Genomic DNA, 23470 nt, shown 5'->3' on the forward strand with positions numbered 1-23470 from the left:
CACAAAATTATAAACCCTTACAACCTCTTTCATTTCCTGCACAGATGATGGCTATCAGAATGTTTCTACTTTTAAGACTTAATTCCATTACTCCAACAATTGAAAAATGTGAATACTCAACAACCACAAAGAAATAAGTTGTCATTAAGCTGAACAATACACTCCAAAATAAAGTCTACACGCTGGTTTCAGTGGCTCATGCCTGTAATCCAAGCACTTTGGGAGGCCAAGGCAGGTGAATCACTTGAGGTCAGGAGTTCGACACCAACCTGGCCAACATGGTGAAACCCCGTCTCTACTGAAAATACAAAAATTAGCCTGGCACAGTGGTGTGCACCTGTAGTCCCAGATACGCAGGAGGCTGAGGCAGGAGAATTGCTTGAACCCGAGGCAGAGGCTGCAGTGAGCCGAGATGATGCCACTGCACTCCAGACTGGGCGACAGACAAAGACTTCATCTCAAAAATGACTAATTATTTTAAAAAAATTAAGTCTATGAATGTGTTTCATTTTTCATGGACACTTTCCTACTTGAAACCACAATTAATTAAATTAACACTTAACCAATGTTTTATGATGTTACTTTTAAAGCCCCTTCACTTCTTACACCTTTTCAAGTTATTCTTTTCATACTGGACTTTTCCAGTCCTATATCATTAAGTATTGAAATGTGTAGAAATGGGATATATGTCTGGAAGCTGTCAATGAAATTGACAATGTGAAATGACAATTGACAATTGTCAATGTGAAATTCTCATAAAAACTAAAGCTAATAATTTCAATTGACATTATTTGTCAATTGGGGGGCATATACCTCTCAAAGGGGCACATGGCAATCCATGGAAGTTGTTTTATGGTTTAAGATTGTGGCTACTGCATTCTATAGCTATCGCTGCCTACCTACCTTTACCATAATTAAAATTCATCCAAAAATACACCAGAAGAAAAGTTGGGGGAAATACAATTTAACAATTTTAAACTAAATAATATCAATTCCAGTGAGAGTAGGTTTATCACTTCTGTGTTGACATAATGTAGAAGGAAAAACAAAATGATAGAAAAACAGTGAAAATAAATGAATCCTCTGCTGATTCTAAAAGGATTAAACTTTAAACGGATTAAACAGTTCACATCAAGTATGGCCTAACAGCACAACCCCCTAAGAGAAAGAACTGACATGTATGTGACTAGATGGAGGTCTTATAACCATGTGGGTTGACAACTGTTAAGGACATGGATCTTATACAGCACAATCAAAATTATCATCAATACCAATAAACATCTGGGATGTACCTTAAAATAACTGACACTAAACTGAAGATAACAACAAAAAGCCAAAACCATTACCAAAACCTACTTTATCTTCTGATCTATGAAGAGAAACCAACTCTTAGAGTAGTGGATTTTGAATTTAGAATCATTTTATACTCTTAAAAACTACTGAGGGACCACAAAGCACTTTTGTTTATGTGGGTTGTATTTATTGATAATTTTAAAATATGTTAATTGAAATACAAAAATTTTAAATATTTGCCAGTTAACTCATTATACATTAATATAAACAATTTTGATTTTAAAAGACCTTATTTTCCAAACCAGGTGGCACGGTCTCAGCTTACTGAAACCTCCGTCTCCTGGGTTCCAGCGATTCTCCTGCCTCAGCCTCCCAAGCAGCTGGGATTAGAGGCACAGGCCACCACGCGTGGCTAATTTTTTTGTATTTTTAGTACAGCTGGGGTTTCACCATCATGGCCAGGCTGGTATTGAACTCCTGACCTCAGGCAATCTGCCCACCTTGGCCTCCCAAAGTGCTGGGATTACAGACATGAGCCACCGTGCCCGGCCCAAACACTGTATTTTCAATATGAATTTGGTTGCTAATGTAGAACTCATGGATACAGAAGCATAACTGTATTTATTCTTTAAATCCATGAATAAGTGGACCCACACAGTTCAAACTCATGTTGTTCAAGAGTCAACTGTAAATGGAAAAGATTGGCCTTACTGTGTTCCAAAGATTATTAAAAAGACATGTCTTGGGAGTAAAGACCTAATTAAATTAACTTTGGTTCAGTAAGGGCATCTTAGATAAAAACTGAATTATATTTACTTGGAGTATGTGGCAGTGAAAAACACAATGACTGCTAGTATCATTCAGTGCCACTCCTTCATGCTTAAGATCCCACCAGTTTTACCCATTACAGCTTATGAACCATCAGTTCAAACATCAAAGAAACAGAAGGAAAAATCTTAGTAACTATTATTAGTTTTGACCTTATAGAACTCATTTAAGGGTCTCTCACGAACCAAGAGTCCACAGATCATACTTTGAGAACCGTTATTGTCGATCAGGGTTTGGCTTCTCTCAAGGGCCAGATAGTAATTATTTTGGGCTTTACAGGCATATGGTCTCTACTGCAACTACTCAACTCTGGCACTGTAGCTGGAAAGTATCCACAGAAAGTAAGACTATACAAACAAATGAACATGACTATATTCCAATAAAACATTATGGACACTGAAATTTGATCTGCATTTAATTTTCACATCAGAAAATATGACTCTTTTAAAATGTTTTCAGCCACGTAAAAATATAAAATCCACTCTTAAGAGTATACAGGCAGTATAATGCAAATTCATTGGTTTATTATAGCATACCTTATACAAAAATTAGCCGGGCGGGGTGGTGTGCACCTGCAGTCCCAGATACGCGGGAGGCTGAGGCACAAGAGTCACTTGTTTGCAGTGAGCCAAGATCACGTCACTGCACTCCAGCCTGGATGACAAGAGTGAGACTCTGTCTCAAAAAAAACAAAAACAAAACAAACAAAAAAAACTGATAGAGGGGAGAGTAAGAAGTTTTGCTAAGACAGAAGAAAATCTTGTACTGTTTGAGATTGATAAAGTATTAATTTAAGGTATGCTATAACAAACGAGTGAATTTGCATTATACTCCCTAGGGTACCACTAAAATAAATATACGAAGATATATAACTAAAAAAAAAGTTAGAAACAATGAATTTTGGTAAAAAATCAAAAGCTTGATACCACACTGCAGTCATACCCACGACTGGTGGAAATGCAAAATGGTACAATCCCAAATTGGAGGAGTTTGCAACACCTACCAAAACATCGTATTCATTTACACTCATTTAAGCAGCAATCCTCCTTCTATAAATCTATCCAAAAGATAATGCTTGAAAAAAATAGGAAAGCTACATTTCACTGAAGGCTAGCCAATAGAAAAAAAACTGAAAATAACTCAAATGTGCAACAGGGGACTATATAAATAAACTATGTATACCCACACAATGGAGTAACATGGCAGCTTTACAAAGGCGTATCAGTTGAACATGCAACACGCATGTGGCAGCTGTGAAGAGTGAACACCAAAATACAGTATCAAAAGCAAAGTAAAGTGTATAAAGTTTGCTACTCTTAACTGAGAAAGGAAGTCCCATGGACAATATAGGTATTTATGGATTTTTTAAAGTAAATAACAGAAGGACAAGCCTAAAATTTAAAAGATTATTTATGTGAGAGGAAGAAGCAGGGGAAATGGAAAGCAAAAGAAGATAAGATTTTTCTAAATATATCTTGTTTGTAGATTTGACTTTTACAACTGTGTAAATATTATATAATTATAAAAGCAAAATACACATTTTAAAAAGCAGTCCCTAAAAATCAGAAGCAAAATGAAGTAAATGAACCAATCCAACCTGCTGGCATAAAGAAAGAGATGGATTATTTCAAATGACTTTAAAACACACTAATTTTAACACAAAGTAAAAAATATCCCAGGAACAGAAAGAACTGTAAAATAATCTTTTTGACTTTTTTAATAATAATACTTTCAGTAGCAACTTGAAATCTTGTACTGTGGATAAAGTAAATGAGTCACTATGTTATAATTATTGGGAATTAGGACACTCAGCATTGGAGAAAGGAGATATAACATGAATGAAGTCAAATAAAAACTCTGTAGACCTAAACATGAATTGGTGGTATCATACCAACTTTTAAAAGAGTCTAGAAATAATGGTCAACCCAGAAGAAATGAATATGGCAGACTGCGGTCTCTAAATACAAAATAAACCAACACTCTATGGGGAAATGAACAATTTCAGGTATGGGGAGTGTATCAGTCCATTCTCACACGTCTACGAAGAAATATCCAAGACTGGGTAACTTATAAAGAAAATAGGTTTAATTGACTCACAGTTTGGCGTGGCTGGGGAAGAAACTTACAATCAGTGGAAGGTACTTCCTCATAGGGCAGCAGAAGAAAGAATAAGTGCCAACAGGGGAAATGCCAAATCCTTATAAAACCATCAGATCTAGTGAGAACTCACTAGGAGGAGAATAGCATGGGAGAAATCACCCCCATGATTCAACTACTTCCCACTGGGTCCATCCCAGTGGGGACTGTAGGGATTGCAATCCAAGATGAGATTTGGGTGGGTACACAGCCATACCATAGCAGGAAGAAAAAATAAGTCAACTGAGTTTGGCACATCTTATCATACCAGAAAATAAGAAGGCTATCAAAAATTACTAAGGTTATGGCCGAAAGATTCAGAAGCCAAACTCAAAAAGATCCCATCATCCAATGCTGGGACAATTCAAGTATCAATGAAAATCACTGAAATGTCTAATACACATCTCAACCCACTGCTTACAATCACACTTAAAAACAAACATGTTAAAAAGCAAAACAAAAATACAACAATGGTACCTTTGGAGGATATAAAAATCACTCCTTTTATTAACCAGTAAAGAGTGAAAAATAATTTTTCCTGTATCAACTATTGTCCTGGGCAATCAAACAGAAGGTGAGAAGAAGATATCCTTTATGTATTTCTACTAAATTATTAATACTTTCTTTACTTCTCATAAATGAAGAGAGATTATTAGGTCTAAAATACTACTATTTTGTAACCCCTATTACATAGGTACTTAGTTTCAACAGCTTGTTAAAAGACAGACACTATGTACTTTCTAAGAACACACTATGACTTTTCAATAGGCTTTGTTTACCAAGAAAAGATGATAAAGGCTCTAAACTCAATGTGAAGAGGTCTCTAGATCCAACAACCAGTTTGCAAGAAATACACTTATGATATTGAGACAATGAAACTTCGACATCTATTGGCTATCTATTATTAAGAAATTGCTGGTTTATTTTTTAAATGTGATAATGTGACTGTGTGTTTTGAGGAGCATTATCTTGAACCACATGATGAAATGTTTATAGATTAAAATTAGGTGTCACTTAACAAATGGGATATGTTCTGAGAAATGCGTTGTTAGCCTATTTTGTCGTGCAAACATCATAGAGTATACTTAAACCAAGATGGTACAGAGTTTAGCCCCTTGCTCCTAGGCTAGAAACCTGTACGACATGTTACTTTACTGAATACTATAGGCAGTTGTAATGAGTATTTGTATATGTTACTATATCTACACATAGAAGAGGTACAATAAAAATATGATATAAAAGATTAAAAAATGGTACTTCTGTATAGGGCATTTAACCATGAATGGAGCTTACCAGGAATGGAAGTTTCTCTGGGCGAGTGGGTGGTGAGTGAATGTGAAAGCCTAGATTATACACTACTATAAATTCTATAAACTGAATATATATGTATACTAAATTTATAAGAAATATCTTAAAGAAATTAACCAGTCAGGCACTGTGGCTCACGCCTGTAATCCGAGCACTTTGGGATGCTGAGGTGGGCAGATCACAAGACCAGGAGATCGAGAACATCCTGGCTAACAGAGTGAAACCCCGTCTCTACCAAAAATACAAAAAATTAGCCAGGCATGGTGGTGGGTGCCTGTAGTCCCAGCTACTCGGGAGGCTGAGGCAGGAGAATTGCTTGAACCTGGGAGGAGGCGGTAACAGTGAGCTGAGACTGCACCACTGCACTCCAGCCTAGGCGACAGAGCAACACTCCGTCTCAAAAAAAAAAAAAGAAAGAAAAAAGCAATTAAGCTTCCTGTAACTTTTTACTTTCATAAACTTTTTTTAACTTTGACTATTTTGTAGTATTAACTAGCTTAAAACACAAACACAATGTACAGCTGTATAAAAACATTTTCTTTCTTTATATCCATATAAGCTTTTTCCTATTTTGAAAATTCATTTTTCTTTAGTTATTAAACAGTTTTTTAAAACATTTAGACACAAACATGACCATTAACCTAGGCCTGCACAGGGTGAAGATCATCAATATCATTATGTTCTACCTCCACATCTTATGTCCCACTGGAGGTCTTCAGGGGCGATGATAGGCATGAAGCTGTCATCTCCTATGGCAACAATGCTTTCTTCTGGAATACCTACTACTAAGGTTTACAGTTAATGTTTTTCTTTAGTATGTAGAAGGAGTACATTCTAAACCAAGCTTGTTCAATGCGTGGCCCAGGATGGCTTTGAATGCAGCCCAACAAAAATTCGTAAAGTTTCTTAAAATATTATAAGATTTTTTTGCGACTTTTTTAAAGCTCATCAGCTATTATTAGTGTTATTATAATTAGTGTTACTACATTTTATGTGTGGCCCAAGACAATTCTTCTTCCAATGTGACCCAGGGAAGCAAAAAGACTGGACACCTCTGGCTTTAAATGATCAAAGTATGGTTTAAAAATGTGTACTGTATATTAGATAGATGATGGGAATTTTTCAACTCCATTATAACCTTGTGGGACTGATGTAGCGTGTGCGATCTGTTGTTGAATGAAACATCATTATGCAGCACATGACTGTATATAATGCCTGGGATTCATTTCAAACTAATATGGGAAGAAGGATGTGAAATGAGGCTACAGATAAAGATTAGATATGAAGTAGGCACCGTTGAAGCTGGGCCATGGGCACAAAAGTGTGGCATTGTTTTTGACTCTGGCTCTAGTTTACGGTTTACATTAAGTTCATGTGTAAAGGTTGATGTTAAATACAGGTTTCAGATATCTCAAAATCAATACCCTTAGGGACCCCCTGCAACAGTTTTTTTTTTTTTTCCCCCTTTCCAGGCTTCTCCCCAGTGATAAATAAAATCAAATTTCTCTTAAAAAAACAAACAAAAATCTTAAGAAACTACCTGATTGCAATGTATAAATCGTATTTTGATCCCAATTCAAGGAAACAGGCCAGGCACAGTGGCTCATGCCTGTAATCTCAGCACTTTGGGAGGCCAAGGTGGGTGGATTCCCTGAGGTCAGGAGTTCGAGATCAGCCATCCAACACAGTGAAACCCCATCTCTACTAAAAATACAAAAATTAGCCGGGCTTGGTGGTACACACCTGTAATCCCAGCTACTCAGGAGGCTGAGGCGGGAGGATTGTTTGGACCCGAGGGGTGGAAGTTGCAGTAAGCTGAGATCGCGCCACTGCACTCCAGCCTGGATGACAGAGCAAGATTCCGTCTCAAAAAAAAAAAACTTTTTAAAAAAGTACACATGAGAACCTTATGTCTAAATATTTAAAGCTATAAAAAAATCAGCTAGCAAACTGTTTAATGTTTTATCCTCTCACCTTGACAAATACATCATTATGACAAACTCAAGATTCAAATCTATGCAAAACATGCCATCAGGTGCCATAATTACCAATGCAATTGTTTGAGATTCTTTATTCTTATTTTGTTCAAACAAACAGAATCAATCTCGCTATAAAATCTGGGTAATACTGCAATGAAAATTGTACTTAAGGTGTGAATGTGCACAAGCCTTCTTTTTAAAAATGGGTTAAAGATGATGAAAAACTTCTTAATACTTCGATCAATAGGTTACAAGTAAAAACAGCAGTTGGCTAATTATTGAGAGGTTTCAGGGAAGGAACATTTTTACTTACTAGCTCCGCTTCCAATTGTTCTATGGAAAAGCTGTGACATCCGAGGACCAAGAGGACCAAACAGGTGAGGGGGAAGACCCCTTGCCTCTAACAAAGCTAGAGAGAAAAGAAGGGCAGAGTGAACAACTAAGATGACTTCATGCAACTGATCTATCTGAAAATTTCAAGTAACTGATTCATCTCACTTAACTGATTCAGTCAATGTTACTTTGCTTTCTGAACTATTAAGAGAAGCTGCAAACTTTCAAGACCACCCTAATATATTAAATCAGTGCCAACAGGAATGTGTAAAATATTTCAAGAAAAACCTAAGGTAAGTATTTTGATTATTTTGAAGAGCTAATATGTTAAGCACCCTTGCTCTGTTTTCTGTATGACATTATTTCCCAATCAGTTGTTGGTCATCAAATCCTATAAAACCATATGAAAACAGTATATGATTTTTATTAGTTCCAAAATGTGAAAACAAAACAAAATAGGCCAGGCATAGTGTCTCAAACCTGTAATCCCAGCACTCTGGGAGGCCGAGATGGATCACCTGAGGTCAGGAGTTCAAGACCAGCCTGGCCAACATGATGAAAGCCCGTCTCTACTAAAAATACAAAAATTAGCCAGGCGCAGTGGCGGGGACCTGTAATCCCAGCTACTCAGGAGACTGAAGCAGGAGAATGGTTTGAACGCGGGAGGCGGAGTTCGCAGTGAGCTGAGATCGTGCCATTGCACTCTAGCCTGGAGTGCAAAGTAAGACCCGGTCTCAAAACAATCAAACAAAAACTCTGTGTTCCTGAGAGTCCAAGTCCTAGAGATACTTGTATGTTCCCTCAGGAACTTAAAAGCAATCAAAAATGATTTATAAATAATACTTTTATTGTAAGCCTCACACTGAGATCTGTTATAAATCAATTGAGATAAAAATATATACCCATCCATACATAATATTAGGCTGCTTTTGTAAAAGCATTTGTTAACATTTAAAAAAACTACAATTTGTATATACACAATACATTCCTTTTGAAACAGGATCAAGAAGATAAAAAACCATGGCAAACACCTTATTAAAACCCATTTATGCTGCAGGTTGCAATTTTTTAAATTTTTGCATGAGTGAAAAGTCAGACCTTGGCAACGGCCTTGAGCAGTAGGATATCAATAACTCCCACATCCTTAGTGTTCCAATAATGGAACACTAGGCCTAAGTGGGTTAAATGCATTCATAATGCTACTGGACTCCAGACGAAAATATATTAAGGTACCCGTTTTTCAAGATTTTTAACTTATTTATTACTGAAACCAGCTATACATGCAACCACAATAAAGAAAAAAACATTTAAACAAAAATAAATATGTAAGGCTTTATCTAGTTAAACAGTAAACACCTAGAGGCAGATAGCTCATCTTCTAATTCCAAATCATGAAATTGCTACTAAGAAGTTTTTTTGTTTTTTTTCTTGGAGGTACAGGTACTGCTAGATTATGGTCAAATGAATTTAAATTAATTTCAATAAAGTATGGTATTAACAGGTAGCTCATGGTAATGGTTTCTTGTAGGCTCAATAACTGTTTTTACCTTGCAAACGTCCCATCTCGGAATCATCTGATTCACTCTCCCCAGAGGTGGTCATGCCAACAGCCCCTGCAACAGAACTAGAGGCTTGGGGTGGAGGGGAAAGATGAGGGTTAGGAGAGGAGCACTTAAACACATTATGTCTGGCTTATCTTAGAAAAACCAAAGTTTTGTGGACTACAATGAATAAAGGCAATTAAACTTGTCTAGCCACAGTATACTCAGCTGTTCTTCTAGACTTTATCCTGTAGCTTTCAGCAACGAAAGGAGAACTCAACTATTTTAGTATTAAAAAGGTTGTATTTTTATGCTTGTTTTTCATTTATACATGGCTTTAGACAAATTTATTGTGCCTTTGAAACTGTTCTTTAATTAAGATGTCCTGAATCCCTCTCTGAAAGTCAATAAAGAACATAGTGCTAAAACAATTGTGATTATTTAACAGATGGCCAATTAGTAACAAAAATAATAAAAAGGCAAAATTGACATTTGGGGGAAATGTTGTATGTAGATGTCTGCCTTCTAAGTCTGCTTCATTCCCGGACTACAGTCTTGATACAATCATTTATCTGTTTTCATTAACTTCAAGAGTGCAAAAAGATATTACAACTAACAGATGACTGCTATGAAGTATGAAGGAGGCTGGATATGGTGGCTCACGCCTGTAATACCAACACTTTGCGGGTCAAGGCAGAAGGATCATTTAAGCTCAGGGGTTCAAGGCCAGCCTGGGTAACATAGTGCAACTTGTAGTCCCAGCTACTGAGTTGGGCATGCCTGAGTTGAGAGCACTGCTTGGGCCCAGGAGGTAGGGGCCGCAGTGTGCCATGATCATGCCACCGCACTCCAGCCTAAGCGGCAGGGCCAGACTCTATCTAAAAACAAAAAGTATGAAAGACAGGGCAATAAAGTGTCAAAACTAGTGTAAAATGAAGAGTTAAAACTCAGGATACTATGAATCGAAATGCTAACCTGACCAACAATGACAAAAAACCAGTCTGAGCTAATGGAGACAGAGTCTATTATGAATCTGAACAGGAAGTAAAACCATAGTCCTACAAAACTAGCAGTTAATTGTGCCTCTAGGTGTCTGCTGAGGTCAAAGGGGGTTCTTTTTGTTTGTTTTCTGGGTCTTTTTCTTTTTTTAACCCAGATGATTGATCTACATAAGCTCTTCCACAATACCTTAAGCCCTATATACTGAACAGATTGTGACAGAATGCAAGCCAGGAAGAATATTTTTGTCATAATTGTTAAAGAGGCATGTGTGAATAACATATGTGAATTTAAAGAGCTTGTCTGAAGAAAAAGATGCCAAAATACCAGCCACCGACTGTATTTTCATATTACCATTCTCTTCACATACCATTAAGTATTTTCTATGTAACTTCATTAATGGGATTAAAAAAAAATTCTTAGAAAAACTTATGGTTTAGAACAGGGTCAGCAAATTATGGCCCAAAGGCCGAATCCAGTCCACCACATGGTTTGGTAAATAAAAGTTTTATTAGAACATAGCTGTACTCATTGATTTACAGGTCTGTGGCTGCTTTCACGCTGTAATTACAGAACTGAGTACTTGCAACAGAGACTACATAAAGCATCAAACATTTACTATCTGGCCTTTTACAAAAATGTTGGAAACTCCCCCACCACTCCCAAAGGTTTAGAGCCATAGAGAGACAGATTAACCAGAAACACTGAAGTTGTATAAAGGTTAAGCAAAATCCACACTTCTGGTAAAGAAAAAGGAAATTAACCAGTAACTACACACACACTATAATGCTACTTACAGGTACGCAGCATTTATGAAACACTTACTATACATAGGCATTGTCTAAGTTTCCTCCTAACTGTACAAAAGGTATTATAATCATCATGCACATAAGGAAACCAAGGTTTTGTGACTCTGAGCATACTTGGCCAATGTCAGATAGCTAGTTATGGATCGGAGATCTGAACTTAGGAAGCCTGACTTCACAGGTTCTACCCTTAGAAACTATATGACTCAAACATATTCTTTAGCAGTGATTTTTAATTCAAATAAAGTTGCTTCTTCACATTATACAGAAATGCTGTTAACAAATACTGTTACCAGGTACAATTATAACTGAAAGGGCTCTTAAACTTATCTTAAGACTATTCTATCTATGTGGGAAGCAAACACCAAGTTTTTACAAATGAAATAGTTGGTATTTTTAAACCACACTCTGGAGCCCATACATTAAAAAACGCACACACAAAAATCTAACCTGTTAGAGTACTGCTGGGTTTTTAAGTTTACTGATCAGAGAATCTACTTGATTTTACTTTAAAATGTTCTCCAGACCTACAACCATTAAAGGTTTCTACCTTACATTACTTCTTAAACATTTTATTCTAACCACTTTCATAATGAATATCTCAAAACTTCACTGCCACAAAGACATCAATTAATCAAAACACAAAACCTACAGAAGAACATAATTAAAAGAGATGCTAAGGTTCTATTATAGCAGAGTCCCAACCTTTGGGGAGCCACAGAACCTTTTTTATTTTTATTTTTTGAGACAGGGTCTTGCTCTCTTGACCAAGCTGAAGTGCAGTGGTGCAATTTACAGCTCACTGCAACTTCCGTCTCCAGGGCTCAAGTGATCCTTCCACCTTCGCCTCCTGAGGAGCTGGTATCACAGGCACATGCCACCAAGCCTAGCTCAGTTTTGTATTTTGTTGTAGAGACAGGGTTTCACCACGTTGCCCAGGCTAATCTCAAACTCCTGAACTCAAGTGATCCACCTGCCTCGGCCTCCGAGTGTTGGGGTGAGAGGTGTGAGCTACTGTCAAAAGTCTGATTATCAGTAGAGGGTAGGGTGCTGGTTTTGACAGAAATTGGAAACTAACTGTGAAGAAAAGAATTCTTTTGCCAGACCTCTGATAGCAAGTATTAAGCTTTTGTTCCCTTTTATGAAGTAGTTTAGGTTATCTAAAGTGGGAGTTCAGATAGGAGTTACGAGTTTTCTAATTTTGTAAAACATATATAAAAACTATTTTTGTATGTTTTACAAAATGAGTTTGGTTTTACAAAAAAAAAAAAAAAACACTAGTTTTGTATGTTTTACAAAATTAGAAAACCTAAGCCAGCCAAGCCACTGGCTAATTTAATTAGGAGTATAGAGATGGCTGTTCTGTAAAGTCATGCAGATATGAAAATGTAATTAATCAACAGGAGTTGGCTACAGTTCCTTAGTCAAGGCTTCAAACCTACTTGGGCATAGGCCAGATTTGTTCCCAGAGTCAAATATACAAATATAACTATCAGTAGATAAAATCCAATGCCAGATTTTCAACAGATATTTCTCCTGTTTAGTCTTAAAATATCTTCACAGTACCGTGTAAGACAGTTTACAATACACATAAGTGAAAACAATGGAGAACGATATTGTCTAAATCAGAATACAAACATTCTATTATGGAGTGACAAGTTTTTATACTTTAACCAACAGATGCAAAGTTAACAAAATTAGAATACTTCTTTATGTGATCTAACCCTGATCATTTCTTCTGAAACTATAAAGTTACCCAATGCAAAATGGAGTGACATTATTTTACAAGAATAAAGAAAAATACTTCATTCCTTACTTTAGTACCCCTAGCATTTGCAAGACTTTATCAACACTATAAAGGTCTATACAGATTATGTCCAAAACTAAGAATGCACAGGAGACCAGGTGTGGAGACTCACGCCTGTAATCCCAGCACTTTGGGAGGTCAAGGTGGGCAGATCACTTGAGGTCAGGAGTTGGAGCGCAGCCTGGCCAACATGGTGAAACCCCTTCTGTACTAAAAATACAAAAATTAGCCAGGCGTGGTGGTGGGCGCCTGTAGTCCCAACTACTTAGGAGGCTGAGGCAAGAGAATCACTCAGATCCAGGAGGCAGAGACTGCAGTGAGCTGAGATTGCAATGCTGCACTCCAGCCTGGGCAACAGAGAGAAACTTATCCTCAAAAAAAGAAAGGAAAAAAAAAAAAAAAAAAAAGAATGCACAGGAGTCTGCCTCTGACTCTTGCGAAAGTGTGGCAAACACTTAACTTTCAACTTCAAAGGCTAGCATTTCTTACATGAAGAGCTAATGTGGTTGGGCTTTTTAAAATAACAACAACATTATTTCCAAATAAATGTTTTCAACGGAGTCTTATATCTACTATACAAGTACTATCTGAAAACGTTTACTTGTCAAAAGGAGCCCTAAGTCCACGAACCTATACACCATACTAATTTAGGTTTGTATTTTCTTTTACATTCCCATTTTACACATGCAGAAGCTAAAGCACATTACCATGAAGAACTTAACGTAAAGCTGCTAAATAATTAGCTTATTTCCCCATAAATACTTTCAAGAATCAGCAGAGAAATTCCTATAATTCATAAGAGATCTATCCTCCAGAATGTAATGAAGTCAGCCCTCTAACACAAGTGCACATGCCAGATGTATTTTTTTATCACCAGTTACAATGCACAGTTTGGGAAACACTTGTATCACACTGTAATTTCAAACATAAATGACAACGGAATGCCTCAAAGTGCTTAGAAAGGCAGTTGGATGAGCCTGATTCCTGTATGCTTTTATTCTCTTAGGTAAATAAATAGGGGAACAAAATTTTACAGCCCATTCCCATTCCAGCCTTCAATTATATATTTGTATAAATTATATAAACTTTTGCAACTGTATTAGACAACAACGATGTTACAAATATGCCTGGCTTTGGGAAGTCACACATCACAGCTTGTAACCCTGAGCAAGCATAAGCAATGTCTGTCTCCGTTTTTCCTCACTTATAAAATGGTAATAAGAGCACTCATACCTCAGGAGGCTGTTTGGAATATTGAAAGAGAATATATGTAAAGTACTTAATACTATGGCTGGACTGCAATGTGGTATACACTGTATAAATATTAGTTATAATAATTACTGTAGTAAGTCTACATTAATAGCCTGCAGCTCCTTTTCTGTTACCCATTTGGGAATTACTCCATTTCCACATTCAGGCTTTGAATAAACATTAAAAACTGGGAAGGAGCATACAATACTGGGATAGACTGTGAGTCACAACCAGTTTTAATGAGTTGCAATGAAATGGACTTTCCAAATATCTACCATTTAAACCTTCAGAAAAACTAGGAAAACAAATATGGGAAAAAACTCCTCTCCCACCACATAATTTATCATATAAAACTAAGAAAGTGTAGTGGTTAAAAAAATGCTAAGCTAGATAGAACAAGAAGACATCAGTAGTGGGTAAACCACAACCTTCCTGGCAAACTATGGCATGATCAACTACAGACATTAAAGAAAATGACAATGTATACTAATAGTAAACAATAGTATCTGAAATATCTTTGTTCAAAAGGAAGTATATGTCCACATCTAAACCTGTGTGTATCATCTGATATAAGGCTCATACATATAAGCCTATAGTGATTGATTTTAACATTCTTTATCTGTTGTTCACGTCACTGAGAAATGTCAATACAAACTGTATTTTGATATCCATCAGCCAGAATTAATAGTTGAAGTATTAGCCTTGTTTTGGTATAGGTAATGGGTACATATTTAAAGCTGAGAGAAAAGTCTTAATTTTTGTGCTTCTAATATATCAAGAATAAAAATGAGAAGCCCGGCTGGGCGCAGTGGCTCAAGCCTGTAATCCCAGCACTTTGGGAGGCCGAGACGGGTGGATCACGAGGTCAGGAGATCGAGACCATCCTGGCTAACACGGTGAAACCCCATCTCTACTAAAAAACACAAAAAACTAGTCGGGCGAGGTGGCTGGTGCCTGTAGTCCCAGCTACTCGGGAGGCGGAGCTTGTGGTGAGCTGAGATCTGGCCACTGCACTCCAGCCTGGGCGACAGAGTGAGACTCCGTCTCAAAAAAAAAAAAAAAAAAAAAAATGAGAAGCCCATAACAATACAAATACTGTTCTTATAGCTAAGGTTCAAACTGAATACTCATATTTTAGGGCTTACAAAAATTCTAAATTAAAATTTATACGTGTGTGAAGCAATTTAAACTATATTCTTATATTTTTACTATGAATTTAAATTCTTTCAATCAATGGGCAGTTATACGCACTAGTCAATATATAAAAAGCTTAAACAGAGTTTACTTCTTCCTAAAAGCCTTTTGAACGTAATTAGCGCAAATTAGGATGAGAATTTTAAAATGGCAACCATTTCCAACTAATCAAAATATCAAACTGGTAAAGTAAAACAAAACAGAACAAGAAGTTTATATGATAGTAACACCTAGCATACATCCCTCCCTCCACCCATCAAATCTATAAAAGACAGAAATGCATTTTAAAGCTAAGAAGTACGAATCTACCTACCCGCAGCTCCTTGGGGAGCTTCATCCGTCCGAGCAGCTGAAGAATTTACTGCCTCCTGGTTGCTTTCAGGGTCTGCCATTTTCTCCTGTCGACGAGCTTCAGCTGCTCCTCTTTTGCCCAGGCCAGAGCCTCGCCGACTACAACAGAAAAATGTCATCATGGGCAGCATTACCAGTGAACCAGGAGCAATGTATAGACAACACAAAGCTCAAATTCATGGAGCACAAAGCCAGTTTCTTCTTCGTCCTCTTTTTAAATAAAAGTAAGTGCAGAAAATCACCATGTATAACAACCAAGACTTTGTATATTTAAAATTCTTCCAAGTTATACTGCATTTACAATACAAGCTTTTGTGTTACTGGGAGCTGTTGTCATCCTTAGAAACAGAAATGATTTTTAAAACACTTCCAACTAAACAGAAAAGTGACTCTTCCTGCAGAGAAAATTCAATTCCTTTAAAATACAGCATCATTCCCAGGGTAAACAGTGGATTAATGTATTAATACTGGCTGGGTGCAGTGGCTCACACCTGTAATCCCAGCACTTTGGGAGGCCGGACAGGTGTATCACCTGAGCTCAGGAGTTCAAGACCAGCCTGACCAATATCATGAAACCCTGTCTCTACTAAAAATGCAAAAATTAGCTGGGTGTAGTGGCGTGTGCCTGTAGTCCCAGCTACTTGGGAGGCCAAGACAAGAGAATTGCTCCAACCTGGGAGGCGGAGGTTGCAGTGAGCCGAGATCATGCCACTGCACTCCATCTTGGGCAACAAAAACAACACAAAAAAATTCATACAAAAGAACTGCAGATTAACACTGAGAATGTGAGGAAGGGAGGAGGAGATGGGAAAAAAATTCCCAGCCCCTATGTTCTAGATTACCTAAATCATACAAAAATAATCATCCTAATAATGAATAACTCCATTCTTTAAGTTATGGATTTAATATTATTAATAAATACAGATAACATTTAGGAAAGACATTCATTTAGGACAGAGACACAGAATAAATTATGAGAAAAGAATGACCACTTATTTCTCCTAAAGAAAATTACATTTTATTGATGATAAACCTTTTTTTCTCCTTTAATAGCAAAATCAGTAAGCAAACCGGGGAGAAGCAAAAATACTTCCCCCCAAATTATTCAAACTTGATAGCATTTAAACAAAGCTCCCCAAATTATCTTAAGAAAGGCAGAAGCCTATTAGTAAAGACATGTTTTAGATTAAAGTCACACTACAGTGAAGTGAGAGAAGCAGGCACAACTGACCTACTAATGAAGGCTCTGCTTACCTGAGAGCAATGGAAGAGTTTATTCTCATTACAGAAAAAGCTTCCCTACACAGAAATTTGCTTAACGAATCTTTCTTTCACAAGGAAACAGCTCATTCCCAACCCATTTTACAAAGCTACAAATTAGTGGGATTCAAATTCACTCATTTAAGATCTAATCTCCACCAGCACACTGGACTGACCACTTTGGATACGTAGGGTTGCTGCCCTCAAGGAGTGCTACTCTAAAGAGAAACAAGGACACCCTTAGTAGGTGACCAAGGCACTAAACGTAAGCAGAATCTCAACTAATTCAGAAAAGATTTGCCATGAAGAGCACTTCAAACAGGTGGCTAGATGAGACGGCCTGTGCACAGCATGATCAAACCCTACAGTGGGTAATTTCACACACACTAACTATCGTGAGTAGAAGGAGAGGTGGTTGCAGAGAACAGCAGGGCAAGCAAGACAATTACAACACTAGATTACCTGACTTCGCATACGGCTTAAAATTAATTTTCAGACACAATAAATTCAGTTTGCATCTCAGACTAAACCTTGAGTAATTAAGATTCAAAATATGGCCCAAAATAGGATAAAAAACTCTGGAAAATTAAGAAGTTTCTTCAGAAATCCTCAGAAAAGTTGCTATGCAACCTCAAAAGCAAACAGGTGTACTAAATCCAGGTTATTTTAAACAATCTAAAAAATTTAAAACCAGGTGGAAAAGATTTAAGGTGGCAAGGCTATCTTTTTCATGATTTATAGGCACCAAGTTTTACTGTTTACTTATGTCACTACTGTAACACCGCCAAGAGTAGAGAAAATAGGTTATCTTAGATAAGAACCAAAAGTGGAAAGACCCCTCTGCTAACCTGAGTGGGAAAAGGTAAACTAAAACCATTCCCCCACCCCATCACTAGTTTGCATGCATTTACTAGAGGGAACAAGCTACAGTCGTGTGCTGCATAATGTTGTTTCTGTCAAGGACAAACCACATGTATGACCGTGGTCCTGCAAGATTATTAATACTGTATTTTTACTGTACCTTTTCTACGTTTAGATGCATAAATGCTTGCCATTGTGTTACACTTGTCTACAGTATTCTGTAAGGTAACACGTTTTACAGGTTTGTGGCCTAGGAGCAACAGGCTACCACATGGCCTAGATGTGTAGTAAGCTATACTATCTAGGTTTGTGTTTTAAGTGTTCTTCATGATGTTTGCATGGCAAAATCACCTAATGACACATATCTCAGAACGTGTCCTCCTCATTAAAAGTGGCATGACTATACACAGAGAGAGAACTCATATATAGCTACTGAATAATTAGCCATGGAATGGCACCTGACCAACTGACCAAGCCTGAAAAGCTTACAGAAGAAGTTGCAGGAAAAAGATTTCTACTTTTAGCCTAAGATTCTCAATCAATTAATAAAGTTATGTGAACTATTAACTGTATCACATCAAAGATAGTTGTTTTGAAAAAGAGATCTACAGAATCTAGAATTGGAGATGTGAGAGAACACATAATACCTACACTTGTTCTTGAGAGTAAGGTGATACAATATAAAAATTAAGTACATTTCCCCCTCCATTCATTAAACTTAGTAACTGGTTCTAACACTTTTAGAAACCAATTAGGCAATAGTACAACCATTAGAAGAGGCATCCTTTTCAATTCATTAATCACACTATTGGGAAACTTAACTACCTTTTAAAAACAATCCAAATCTGCATAAAGATGCTTGACAGACTAGAACTTTGTAAACAGCCAAAGGTCCTGCTACTGTCAACAGCATTGTGAAAATAGCACAACAACAAAGGAAAAGTAGACGATAAAAGTATCGTCAAGAAATAGAATGATTAAAACTTAATAAAAACATGTAAATAAATATTGCAGAGAAATTCACAAAGATAACGCCAGTTATGTTAGAATACGTCTTTACTCAAGTAAAAAAAAAATTAGATAATTTTTTAAAAATCGTCGGGCACAGTGGCTCACGCCTGTAGTCCCAGCACTATGAGAGGCTAAGGCGGGTGGATCACTTGAGGCTGGGAGGTGGGAGACCAGCCTGGCCAACATGGTGAAACCCCATCTCTACTAAAAATACAAAAATTAGCTGGGTGGGGTGGCAGACACCCATAATCCCAGCTACTCGGGAGGCTGAGGCAGGAGAATCACCTGAACCCGGGAGGTGTAGGTTGCAGTGAGCCAAGATCGTGCCATTGCACTCCAGCCTGGGTGACAAGAGCAAGACTGTCAAAAAACAAAAACAAAATAAAAATCAATCTATGGAGTTAAGGATTTTGATGAAAGCTGAAACTAAGCAACAGAAGACAAATAAACTCACTATAAATGAAAAAAACCCAAATTACCTGGTACTAGCACAGGAGCCCGTGGTCTTTTGGCGTGTGCTCCGCCTCAAACTGGGGAGCTCAGCAGGTGGAGATTCACTGCGCTTCTTCGTAGATTTTCTTAAACCTATCCATGGAAAATGGAAAAGTGTAATTTTATAATGAGAAATTATCATTAATTAAAAATTATAAAATTCTTCAGGTCATCATGTTCAAAACTTGACAGAATCTTTTCATAACCTCTCCAGCAGTATTGCTAGCTTTATTTCCAGAGCCTATTCATAATGAAAAAGCTAATGGTACTTGGCCCTCCACTTCAGGATCGGTCTTCTCACTTGGGCCCAACCTTGACCCAAGCTATCCCCAGAGTCCTGCCTATCTCTCCTCTTTCAAAGTTCTTTTCTCATCTGTTATTCTTCTCCACTAACAAAGGCGAGTTTTTTTGTATATACCATTTATTTCAAGAATTTACTAAACGTTATGAAGTTTATCAACTTTATTACACTGTTCTTATATTGTCCTATTTCAGTTAGTTTATATAAGGCTCATCAATAAGGTATGAGAGAACTAAATGAGTTATACCACTCATCAGAAAGGTACATGCACTTGGACTGAAGGTTATCAGGAAGTCTGATTTATAAAAGACTGTATAATTAGGGGGAAGAGTCAATTAAGCACACTTTTCACGGTATTCTGGAAGCTAATTAATGCCTTCACAGGTCAACAGGCTCAAAAACAGTGTATCAATTAAGTAAAGTTTATTACTATTTTATGAACAATAAGAAAGCCAAGATAGCATCCACCCTCGCCCAACCCTCACAATGTTACCATAAATGACATACAAGGCAGTATGCTCAATCTAAACAAAGACCTCCAATAGTGAACGGTCTCCAAAGTTACCATATTTCCATGAGAACTCAGCATCATCTTAAATAGCTGTTAACTTTTTCAGAGACTAATTGTACAATTGGTCCTGGTCACTTGCTTCTTTTCAGGAAGTTTTAATTTTGCTGATTTCATTGCTTTAAAGGGGAAAAACTAATTCTTTACTCCTTTGATTGGGAAAAAGCAGCAGTAAAAGATCTGGGAGAGAAACAGTAAAAAGGATTCTAGACATTTTCTTGATCTTTTACACTCAAATTAAAACTTCAGCTCATTCAACTTGGGATGGTCTTTATAGCAGACTTAAAAGGAGAGTTGCTAAGTGAAAACTCAAACTTCTTCATGAATCTGTGAACATGAAACAGAAGTTTTAAGGATAAAAATCTATGTTTGGACAGGCATTACCTTTTAGACATCTAAATTATATCTTTTGGGCCTTTTTCTAAATAACTTTTGTGAAAGATTATCTAAACAAGTGAAGCTGACTTAAAAGAATCAAAGAATGAAACTTTAATTGGGAAAAGATGATTGGCTTAAGAGTTTCTAAAATTTCAATCTTATTTTTAGATTGGTTTTCTATATAGCATATTGCCAGAATTACTTGATATAATCATATGCTTGATATCCTATGCTGTCTTTGTCAGGGCACACAATCTGGTCACCTAAGAGACAGGGCATGGGAACAGATCTAGGGAGCTAGCTTGGTAATACGTTCGGCTAATTAGCATCACATTTAATATTTTAAAAATTCATAAATTATTTAAAAATAGTATTTCAGAAAGTATTAAATTTTACACTTGCTTTTCCATTGGATTTGTGTGACTAAGTTAAAGTAGACTTACAAATGTATAGTTTAGAGAGAAAAAACCACACATGTACGTTATATTAAAACACACCAAAAAACAGTGGTTTTGCTTATGACAAAGCACTTTAACAAACCCTGTATTCTTGTCATTAGTATTACGTAGTACTTCATTCAAGTAATACTAAAATATCTCTATACATACCATTATACAGCAATAGACAGCACACACTTTTGTGACATTAAAAATAAAATATTCAAATTAATGTACTGTGGACTACACTGCTTTGAGGTGATGTAATTACCTTTATTTTTAATCAAACTTTATTTTACTCTTTCACTATTCATGTCCTAAAATAGACTTCACTGTTTAACTTTCTTTTACATTGTCTTCAACTATAACTTAAATGTGATAGTAACATACTTATTGTGAGTGGTTCAACGAGTTTGACAAATGTATTTACCTATATAACCAGCATCATCATTAAGACACAGAACATTTCCATTACTCTAAAAAGGTCCTTCCTGATCCTTGTAGGTAATCCTCTCTCTCAATCTTTCTCTCTCTCTCTCTCATAAGGCCCTTGTCAATCACTGATCTGCTTTCTGTTGCTATTATGCCTATTTTAGAATTTCATATAAATAGAAGAATACACTGCTTTGGAAATGAACTCCATTTTCTTACAAATATTAGTAACTCATTCCTTTTCATTGCTGAGTGATATTCTTGCGGGTAAATGTTCCACAATCTGTTTATCCATTCTTGGTGGTAAGCTTTAAGAGGACCATACGGCCAGGCGCGGTGGCTCAAGCCTGTAATCCCAGCACTTTGGGAGGCCGAGACGGGTGGATCACGAGGTCAGGAGATCGAGACCATCCTGGCTAACACGGTGAAACCCCGTCTCTACTAAAAAATACAAAAAACTAGCCGGGTGAGGTGGCGGGCGCCTGTAGTCCCAGCTACTCGGGAGGCTGAGGCAGGAGAATGGCGTAAACCTGGGAGGCGGAGCTTGCAGTGAGCTGAGATCCGGCCACTGCACCCCAGCCTGGGCGGCAGAGCAAGACTCCGTCTCAAAAAAAAAAAAAAGAGGACCATACTAAGTTGCAGAGAAGTAGGGAAGGGAAGAACCAAAACAACAGACTAGATAGAAAAACATTTTTAATGGCTGTCATAATCATGCCACGATCATAAAACGACTGTGAGACTGTCGTAACTCCACTCCTGATAAAGTAGGAGAGATTACCTTAAACACATTGTGGTCTGAAAGACAATCTCACAGTAAAAGAGCTGCTATGTATAATGCTTTCTAGTGGAAAAGAGATTATCATTATTTGCAACAGAATCGGAACCCAGGATAGACCATACTAGCTTTCACATCTCTATCTCTGCCCAAAACACTTGAACAGGGCAACACAACTTACGCAGTGAAAACTGATAACTGGTAACTTCTCAGCATATTTCAATAAACCAAGTCAAACTTTGGAAGGACTATATAAATTCCTTTTATGGATTATTCTTCCAAAAGTCTGAAACATTTTCAGAACATCAGAAATGGCAGAGACATTCATGGAGAAAGAAAAGTTCCAGTTTGAAGCAGTTGAGGAAGATCACTTTGTAGAAGATAAAGATAGATTACCCTTCTTTTGGCCATTTAGCAAACTGACTATGCTAGAACATACTATTCTTACACTTAAGACTATTTTTCAAAAACACTTTCAGATATAAAGTTAGATGATTCCTATTTTTCAGATACAAGAACATTTATTGACATTAAAGGTGCATAAGCTAGCCAACTACACAAATCCAAAGCTCATCTTGAAGCAAGCAAAACAGAGTATATTAAGAATATATCTTAACATGCATCTCGCAAGTTGTTAAAATTTTGCTTTACTGGTTCTAAACAAAAAACTTTAGAACTGACCATATAAAAATACAGTATTTTGTAGAATTGAAATTTCCTTGTATTCTGCTGATCAAGCAAGGAGTATTTAAATAGAGGAGAGGACACAGTTAAGTGTAAACCTACTGAACACCAATTAAAACACATATACACAGGTACACACACACACACACACACACACACACTCACACACTCTCCTCTTTCCCAGGCTCTGTGATGCAGCAAAACTACATTCATCATTACCTTTATGATGCCACTCAACAAGAATGTCACTGGTCAGATTAATATACTCTTATCCCCAAGTTTTGTGTAATGAAGTTAGGCATAAATGTAGATGTACTCTTTTCCTCAAAATTCTTCACCTTATTATATTGGTATACGAATATATGCCCTTGTTCCTATAATCTTTAAACTTCTGGATAAAGATGAAACTGGCAGTATTGTCTGCCTAAAAATCCTAATTGTTCTG

General features: G+C 36.9%; 1 protein-coding gene across 29 annotated transcripts in view; it reads right to left on the minus strand.

The window, feature by feature from the left end:
• The window catches only part of LOC105473959 (thyroid hormone receptor interactor 12), a 153631-nt gene that overhangs the window by 50046 nt on the left and 80115 nt on the right, over window positions 1-23470 (minus strand). For all 29 annotated transcript variants that reach the window (XM_071073497.1, XM_071073500.1, XM_011728219.3 and 26 more), the window contains 4 exons: window positions 19438-19543; window positions 15789-15925; window positions 9425-9508; window positions 7858-7953 (listed from right to left, as the gene is read on the minus strand). In XM_071073497.1, coding sequence (XP_070929598.1) covers window positions 7858-7953; window positions 9425-9508; window positions 15789-15925; window positions 19438-19543 — 423 coding nt within the window. The remainder of the gene's footprint in view (window positions 1-7857; window positions 7954-9424; window positions 9509-15788; window positions 15926-19437; window positions 19544-23470) is intronic.

The sequence above is a fragment of the Macaca nemestrina genome, chromosome 11 (assembly GCF_043159975.1).
Source record: "Macaca nemestrina isolate mMacNem1 chromosome 11, mMacNem.hap1, whole genome shotgun sequence".
NCBI classification, from domain to species: domain Eukaryota; kingdom Metazoa; phylum Chordata; class Mammalia; order Primates; family Cercopithecidae; genus Macaca; species Macaca nemestrina.